General features: G+C 41.7%; 1 protein-coding gene across 2 annotated transcripts; it reads right to left on the minus strand.

Moving 5' to 3' along the window:
• Window positions 1–556: 556 nt before the first annotated feature.
• LOC116219757 (mitochondrial sodium/calcium exchanger protein-like) lies at window positions 557–9,310 on the minus strand. Of its 2 annotated transcripts, XM_031563571.2 has the most exons (12): window positions 9,141–9,310; window positions 8,673–8,778; window positions 8,178–8,345; window positions 7,289–7,396; window positions 6,969–7,025; window positions 6,184–6,314; window positions 4,915–5,056; window positions 3,838–3,959; window positions 3,063–3,216; window positions 2,461–2,541; window positions 2,031–2,095; window positions 557–1,686 (listed from the first exon to the last, which is right to left on the minus strand). In XM_031563571.2, the coding sequence occupies exons 2-12, from the start codon at window positions 8,725–8,727 to the stop codon at window positions 1,489–1,491; spliced, it is 1,281 nt and encodes a 426-aa protein (XP_031419431.1). In that variant the 5' UTR covers window positions 8,728–8,778; window positions 9,141–9,310; the 3' UTR covers window positions 557–1,488. The 2 variants fall into 2 exon arrangements, with proteins under 2 accessions (XP_031419431.1, XP_031419432.1); XM_031563572.2 differs by lacking the exons at window positions 8,673–8,778; window positions 9,141–9,310 and having other exon boundaries at window positions 7,289–7,525; window positions 8,178–8,315.
• Window positions 9,311–9,355: the final 45 nt, after the last annotated feature.

Raw genomic sequence — 9,355 nt, forward strand, 5'->3', positions numbered from 1 at the left:
AGAAATTGCCTATTGCCTTGAGGAAGCATTTCTAACTGTATCAATAACTTGATATGTGGACATGTGTTATATTTTTTCAGAGTCCATCTAAGGTAATCTCCAGGCATCTCCAGGTACTTTTCTCTCTGTTTCCCAGGGCTGCACTCTTTTCTGTGGCCTTCCTTGAATGATGTTTAACTTTGTGACATTGAAGATTTACATGAATCATTTCTTCTGACACTGTAGGCCTATGGCTTTTTAGGTTTTTGTACATACTTATTTCATACATTCAAAGACTGGGTACTTATTTTTCCTCAGGATAATTCTGAAAGCATACCTCAACACATTGCAGAGAGTGACCTGCAAGAGGACCGGGTTAAAAACACAGAACTCAACAAACGGGAGAAAGCCCTTCAACAGGCTGAGAAGAAGGCACCGAAGTCAGAGAAGAAAAGAAGAGTTGGGATTTTCAAAAGGATGAGATTATTCTTCCAAAAAAGGAGCAATTAAAATCTGGGGAAAAAGGACTTGGAAAAGTCAAATCAGAGTGGATGAAAATGATTGTAATCACGCGGTGAAGTGTTCAACTGTGTTTTAATACCATCAATAAAAATGTTGAATTGAGATTTTACATCCCTTGTGTTTAACTACATGTTTTACATACAACTCTTCCTGACCTTTGAAGATGGTGGTGAAGATCAGTGACCCTTCAAAGATAGTACAGTACTTGCATAGAGCTTCATTCTTTGTCTATGTAAGACAAATCACCATTTATGTATTCTAGCCCAACAGGACAGACTGACGATGCATCCATTGTTCAAGCAGTGCTTAAGAAAATGTTCCCATATTTGCTCAGATCACTTCTCGTGGAATAATGTTTGCATGGCCCAATGTCCTGCAATAGGCATGACTCGATGGCATTCTAATGTGCTTGTGGTTGATTTATTGGTGTTGTAACCTACTCACCTTTTTTAGATCAAAAACAACAAAAATAAACAAAACAAACCCTAATTCAAAATGCCACAGATTATCAAAACATTGTTTCCACTAGAAATGCTAATTCACATATACACCCTTTAGTCAAAGGATGAACATGTGTGGCTGTCATTTGAGGATGTCAAATAAACGGAACATGTTGTGTAGAGGATGTGGGGCTGAAAAGGCTATCCATCACCTCCGAAGCATTACTGGCACAAAACAGACGATACCCACGCAGAGCCAAGAACATTCTGTTCATCCCATCACACATTCATGTGGGAGCCTTGAATAAGACACATTTCTTTCCTCCATGGACTGCACATTCACAAAATCACAAATAATAAAAAAAAATGTGTAATGCAACAGAACACATCCACCTGTCGTGGACTTCTCCATTGTACAGGAGGGGTGGAACACACTGCCTGTGGACAGTTAACAACCAGCAGATTGTCTGTTGCATCGCTGCTTCAGTTCTGTGATCATCACAGTGCAAATGTTCCTTCACCATCCTGGTCAGTCCCTCAAAGAGCATCACAGCGCCCCCAAGTGGATCTTCCCAAACTCGGTGAGGAGGGCCACCAGGAGGAAGATGAAGTAGAAGACGATGAGGAAGATGCCGTAGGCACGGGTGAGATGGAAGCACTGCAGTGGGATGAGCACGAATGACAGAACCAGACTGAGCCCCAGAGCACCGGACAGGATCCAACACAGAAGACCCTCTGGTTCCAGCTGGGGAGAGGAGAAGAAAAAAGAAAAGAAAAAAAAAGAGAGAGGAAGAGAGATTAGCCTCTGATCCTCATGCTATGTGATGCGATGTATTGAATGGACATGAGTTCTAACAAAAACATACATTCACTGCTTCTAAAGATATACGACATGCTTGTTTTTAAGACCGTTAGAGATCCCTTGATTGTACATGACGCGTTCGGTTCTATTTCAGTTAGTGTCTCTTTGAAGAAACAAAAGAACGAGTGCGATAATACAAAACACAGATCAGAACTGGGACATGAGCTCTGAAGATATTTAAAGACATCAAGGCTAAGGCCTCTGAACAGGGGAGGCAGGGGACCTACCGTCACTATGTGATTACCACCGAACATCTGCAGCAAGCAGCCCAGACCTATACCAAACAACATGTCTGAAAGAGGCCGAGTTAATGGCAAATACACAAACAGTAATAGAAATAGAATAGCAATAGAAAAGCCTTTATTGTCATTGTATTCGCAAAAAACGAAATTCGGAGAAAAACCTCCAAAGAGGCGAAATGTCATGGTAAAGATCAATTCAAATCTTTGAACAAAATCTCAAGCCTCATGAAGGTAACAGCGCCATCTGAGGGCCATCTGTCTGATCAGCTGCCTTATGCATTCTAACAATGGGCCACTCAGAGACAGCTGAACTGAAAGTGTCTGCGGTCGTTTCCTTCATGGGCCAAAAACATGCTGATTCGTGGCAACCGTTTGACTCGTGATCCAGGCCACTTCCCTGAGAGAGAAAGGATACTGAAGAGGATTCCTCCGAAACAGGCGGATATGGCCATGCGGGGATAACCCTGACGGGCTATCGTAATGTCCGAGACTAAATCTGTGGAAGCACACAAGACCTGATTGACTAGTTTGAAATGCACATCATTCCTGTATCATTGCAGTCAGGTTTATACTCTCAGTTATAATAATCAATACATTATCAGTTTATTTGTATCAATACGTGGTGACAATCACTTAAATGTCCACTTATGGAGTAGTTTTGTACACTTCTATGAAAGGCAGTAGATAACCTGATCATCTCTAGCTCGTGTTCAAGGCTCCAGAAAATCTGCTTTGTTACAAGAATAACTGTCATAATGTTAAGAAAATGTTTGGTGATGCCAGAGAACTGATACCATTGGCTCACAGTGATACACGTGACCCAAACGAAGGCTCCTCAGCCATTAAGGCTTCCGTCAATGGGAAACCTGGAAAGGTTGCAATCTCCCCCTTTTAGAACATCCCTGCTCCTACTACCATATGAATCTCATCCACTGCATAATTGTATCCTTATGTTAAGCGTGCGTGCGTGTATGTGATTGAGTGAGAGAGAGTGAGAGAGTGAGAGTGTATTCTCACCTCCGATGCTGTTGCCCCAGGCCAGCAGTGTGAGGCCCAGCACCGTGTTGCTGAGGCTGAAGACGATCCCCAGCATGTGCAGCACACTCACCACCTCAGAGGCTGCCGTGTTGATCCACAGAGCGCTCACCACAAACCCCAGCAGGGAAAACAGCTGACGGACGGCACACATGTTACAGTCCATTAACAGGTAAACAGCTGACGGACGGCAGACACATGTTTCAGTCCATTAACAGGTAAACAGCTGACGGACGGCAGACACATTTTAGTGTCCATAAACAGGTAAAGAGACACACTGACTAAGGAAGATATTTAAGAATTGTATGTAGTACTTTCTGGGTTTGTTTTTATTGGCTAGTTTCTATGTAAAATGCTATAATTCAATTAAATCCTTTAGCAGTTAGCAGTTAATGAACAAACCAATACAAATCATTAAACCGTCAACAATATACTAGCGATTCACCTACATGTCCACAGATTTGAAACAAAAGTCAAATACAGATTGTTTTGGGAGATTAATAGATTAGTGGGTGAACTGCTGATCCAGCTTCATCAAGTCTGGTATCCCACAAAGTAGTATTTCTCAGATGGCCAAATAATTGTGCTGAGCACCCGCCCAAAACTGGACCACACACATGGGTACCAAGAGCCGGATTTGGTTTTGCTCCGTATTCTTGGTTGGTTGAAAGCCCAACTCTAAGCCCAAACTAATTATTGACCTAATACAGAACGTTCAACACTTTAACAGTATAGAAACAAACTACCAAATACTTACAAAGTGGTACTCCGGCGGATGCTCATTGGTGGTGCTGCAGAAGACGATAGCAGCCAAGAAAACGCCAAAAAGCACCACCAATGCCCAGACAGGGAACTCACCCTCGATTAGGTACAGGCCATCTGGAAACATTAAAATACTTTATGAAGAACTTTCAATTGTGTGTGCGAAATATTAATGTTAATTGTTGGGTTTAAATAATTATAGATGTGTGTAAAACAAGGTAAGAACCAAGAATGAAAACACCTCTATGAAGACATGATATCATTTTGCAACAGAGTTTTGGGATCAGTAAAATCTAGAATCAACATAAAACAGATTTACTGAGAAAATGTATAACTTTACCCTTGCATATTAAATATTCTGTGGCTCTAATAACTTTCAGAAATACTGTTGGCACAAGGTAAGGCCATCAGTCTTTTGGACAGAAATGAGGTCAGCTTAAAATGGAGTACAGTAACACCACCCGAGAGGGCACATTCTTTAAGTGATAAGTAGTCATAATCTACTTGGGCATGTCTGGGGTGTTTGAAATTAGAAGGCAAACGCAGTCATGTTTCTAGATCATGTGTGAGATTAGTCTTTGATTAGGCTAGTGCATTTCTCCCCAATTTCCAGAACACGATCTGCATGTCTTAAAGTTGTATCGTTAGTTAAAATGGTGACCCTTTATTGAAAACTTGTCATAAACAAATCAATGAAACAATAAGCAAGACCTTTATGGAGAGCCACCAGACACCAGCTGCATTCCATCTGAAACAAGGCTACTGTGACAACAATGTTGTCTAAAAAGCTCTTAGAGCAGCAAAAGAGCAGCTATTTGGAATTAAATTAATTATTATCAGAGCAACGGCACAAAAAAGGCAACAAACAATTAGAAACCTGCCAGTCTGCCAAGAATGTACCCACAAGGATGGCCACAATGAAACATGGATCCACGCACACACGCACACACACACACACACACACACACACACACACACACACACACACACACACACACACACACACACACACACACACACACACACACACACACACACACAGACACACACACACACACGTGTGCAAACTCACATTGTCCTGAATTAAAGGTAAGCACACACACGAGAGGGCCAGTGATGAGGTGGAGGCAGTTGAGGGGTCTGTTCCAGTTGTGGTCCTCCTTGTCTGGGTCCACTACAGGCACAGTGAGGAGCAGCAGCACCTCCAGAGGCATCTGTTGGGACAGATACAAATCAGATTTAAAAATCAATACAGTGTTGTAGCAAGATATATACGTGTGTTTACGTGTTATATATATATTATATAAATAAGAGAGAGAGAGAGAGAGAGAGAGAGATTTCTTTTTTGGCACATATGTCTACCCTGATAACATTGTTCAAGTCTACAAAACGGCACAAGACCGAATTTTTCTCGTGTCACAGCGGGAAATTGGATCGTTAGTCAGAGTCGAGATCTGGTCCCTCTACTCTAAAGGGAACATACATACATTTACAAAATGCAGAGACACTGGAAAGAAACTGTGAAAACTACTAAAGAAAAGGCTAAAGGCTTTTTTTTTTAAAGGCAAACATGGGCTTTGTTGCTTTACCGGTGAAAAATGGAACAGGTTTTCCTCTATGCGTTTGCAGTTCGTTGAAGTTGAACGAGAGAGGGACATCTAACGGGGAGGACTGGTAATGATAGCATTTTGTAATGTGACAGGCTACGCTTAACCATTGTGAAATGTGAAAATCCCAGACAATTCATGGTAGCCTAAGAGTTTGATTCAAAAGTGATTAAAGAAAAAAAAGCTATTGCACACCCGTCATCATGATTCATTCTATCAAGTCATTGTCCAAACAAGATTGATTTGTGTGCTTGCAGTTACCATTAATACAGATCATCATGCTCAGAGAAGGCATTATCTCATAATTATCTCATACCAGAACTGCGCATGTGATACAGGTAGGTCTCGCAACTTTCAGCTATTCTGGATGGCAACAACTAACAAAGAATCCATTCATTTGAGCTCATAGCCACATAGACAGCAATCACAAATAGGAATGCAACTCTACTTGTAATCAGTATTGTTAAGAGGCCTGACATGAGGCCAACTCTTCTACCGGAATGGAAGACAGGCCCCCTGACAAGGAAGTTGAATGCCTTAACTGTTAGCATTGGGGAATAAAGCCAACTGTTAGCATTGGGGAATAAAGCCAACTGTTAGCATTGGGGAATAAAGCCAACTGTTAGCATTGGGGAACAAAGCCAACTGTTAGCATTGGGGAATAAAGCCAACTGTTAGCATTGTGGCACAAAGCCAACACAACGCAGCCCAGCACACAGCCAGCGGACGCCTACCTTCACCAGCTTCAAGACCCTCCAGGTCCAGGGTTTCCTCCTCCACCTCCTGCTGTCCACGGGCCTCAGAGAGCCCAGGAGGATCTGGCTGGTGGAGAGTGTGTGGGGGAGCAGAGGCTGGTACTCCTCATCTGTGATACCAGAGCAAAGAGAAATACAGAAAATTAGCAGAAGGGATTTGGACAACATGGAAAAAGCCAACACTTTAATCAAACAAATAATGCAATGGATCAATGGATCAGAATTCTGGCAATTCATCTGGCAGATTTCGGTATTTTGAGTTGCCAGGAGTAAGAATGAGATGCTCTCGGTTCAAATGTTGCAAAAAGTAAAGCCCCAACTTTGCATCATTTCAAAAAGTAGCTGGTTCCTTTAAAAAAAACTGTTAAACTGATTCCTCATTTTAGGACTGACACTGAACTGAAAGTGAATTTTATTAAAAATACATGAACTACATAAGGTCTAGCTGATGATGGCTGTGTCTCCAAGTTCCTCCTTGGAACTCCTGCAATGCTGTAAAGTTCTGAAATTCTCTTACTTTGACCCTTGGCTGACCCAAATCCTTTCCACTTAACATAATACACTGATGTCCTACATGAGGAAAATGCTGCATTCACCTTTTTCCAGATTAATGCCCACTCTTTTATAAAAAAGTACAATTTATGTAATTTCCTTCCCTTCCCTTGAATGTAATGCTAGTTTGAAATGCAGCCAGCTACAATATGACGGTATCCACGGTGATCCAAGAGAACACACACATACACTTACACACACGTCATGCTTACCATATGTCTGTATGCTCTTGTTGAGACTCTCACTGTATTCACCGCTAGTCAGCAAATCTGCCGGGTGAAGAGAAATAAGCGGAATCTTTTGTCATCTACAGGCAGTGGGACAACCATCAGCAGCAGGTAACTTAACCATTAAATATAATTTAGAAACTTTGAAAATCAATCTACTAAAACAACTGAGTTCTCATGCCAGTAGCAACATTTGTATTTAGTAGCTAAATTCTATCTCACTTTTTACTATGAAATTAACATGATCTTATTCAAGGCTTGGCAGCAATGCATTTACTGTGACACAAATAATTGATTCGTTTTACCTGGTGTTTGTACTGGGGTTGGCCCATTAATGGAGCGCTTCCGGTAGTTATAGATATAGGCGCTCACCAGGACAGCGGCAACATACACCATATACAGGCCTATGTATCCTATATCACAAAAGAACAGTCACCATATACAGGCCTATGTATCCTATATCACAAAATAACAGTCACCATATACAGGCCTATGTACCCTATATCACAAAAAAACAGTCACCATATACAGGCCTATGTACCCTATCACACATCAGAACAGTCACCATATACAGGCCTATGTATCCTATATCACAAAAAAACATACACCATATACAGACCTATGTATCCTATATCACAAAAGAACCGTCACTCAGTGACTCATTGTGTCTTCATGGCTTTTAATATCTCAGTTGCTGTCACTAACGGTCATGGATATGAATGTCACTAATGGCTATGGTTCACATAGACCTAACAATTCCAACAATGAAAGTTAATGAATAAACCAAAAATGTATCATTTTCAGTGATTTAGGACCTGAAATACAAGCGTTGCTGATCGCACCTACACATTGGTACCATGAGGTGCCATGGTAACCATATCGCCTTATAACGCTACCAAGCACTGTGACGAACCATGACTTAATTGAAAGTTGGAAGAGCTTTTGACGGTTCGTAGAGTGCATGTAAGGCTGTTTTATTCAGCCCTGTGCCATGTGAAGATCAGCAATATGTACTGTGATCTTCAGACTATTCAAGACTTCTGTCTCACAGTGAGGTTAACATGTGTATTATTTCCCATTTGAGATCATAAGGCCATTACATTACATACCATTGAATCCAGCTAATATTACAGAGTAAACACACACACACACACACACACACACACACATCAGTTAATGCACTGCGTCACCCACCTAGTGCCTCTGCCAAGGCTATATGCCCTTTGTAGAGAATGGTGAAAGTCCAGAACACAGCTGCCATGTAGAAAATCATGTCCCTCAGAAAGGGTCGGGAGGCCAGGGTGAAGGGCTTGACCAAAGCCACGCTGCCAGCCACAACAGTCGTCACAAAGATCCCAGCACCTACAAGACAAGAGTTACTATGCATGTGGGGAGTGTGTGTGTGTGTGTGTGTGTGTGTGTGTGTGTGTGTGTGTGTGTACAGTGGTCACAAAGATCCCAGCACCTACAAGACAAGAGTTACTATGCATGTGGGGAGTCGCTACTGCCTATAATAAATGTTTAGTGGTAGCACATATTAAATCATATACAAATCCTGTTCATCATCAAGTGCATGAAATCAGAAGCCTTACTGTATCAACTACACCAGATTCCGTTCATTTCCAGTGTATAGCATTAGGGGAAATCTGAATGAGAATACAAAGAGTGACATTAACAGTGAGAACCCACCAAAGAGGGCCCCGATGGCCAGTCCAGCGGTGTGGGGCCTGGAGAAGGCAGCCATAGCGCTGAACACATCAGGGGCTCCGTTCCCCAGAGCCAGAAAGGTCACGCCCTGAACACGAGGTCAAGGAGCACAACTGTATGAGGACGTTAAACCACTGCATTGCAACATGAACTTTATAGCACTTTATTTAACTTTATTTAACATTATTATTGTTGCACTACCTCCATTCTTATTTATTATTTTGCTCATACTGGTACTATCTGTCCTTGTATTGTTGTTCTGTGTTGTCTTGTTGTTCTATTTGTGATGCTATAGCCTGCATGGAGAATACCAAAAAAAATTCCTAGTATCTGTATACATGGCGAAATAAAGTTGAATTGAATTGAATTCTATTAGAAAGCGTGCACATTTCACTGCAATATGCATGTTCATTTAAGGGGCTTGGACATCTCCTGTGCTCCGAAGGATACAGCGACGTTGTGAGTCAGCCCTAGGATGGAGGAAATGGCCGACAGGTTTGGGCAGAAGCTGTGGAGAAAGAAAAAGGAAGAAGAACATTAAAAAAAAAAAATCACAGAGTATATGGCTCCATCTTCAATCAATAATACAGAGCAGCTCAGGTCCAACAACTAGGAGTAGATCATAATATAAAGCCACTGCTAGCTAAACAAGCTTGACAAATCTG

Source organism: Clupea harengus, chromosome 26 (genome assembly GCF_900700415.2).
Source record: "Clupea harengus chromosome 26, Ch_v2.0.2, whole genome shotgun sequence".
NCBI lineage: Eukaryota > Metazoa > Chordata > Actinopteri > Clupeiformes > Clupeidae > Clupea > Clupea harengus.

Excerpts from the sequence above, each read along its gene's own strand:
- LOC116219757 (XM_031563571.2), bottom strand. The coding sequence starts at position 8,727 with ATGGCTGCCTTCTCCAGGCCCCACACCGCTGGACTGGCCATCGGGGCC. Across the intron at positions 7,026-7,288 it reads AACCCCAGTACAAACACCAG|ATTTGCTGACTAGCGGTGAA; the intron begins GTAAAACGAATC and ends TTCACCCGGCAG. Across the intron at positions 2,096-2,460 it reads TTTCGGAGGAATCCTCTTCA|ACATGTTGTTTGGTATAGGT; the intron begins GTATCCTTTCTC and ends GGCCTCTTTCAG.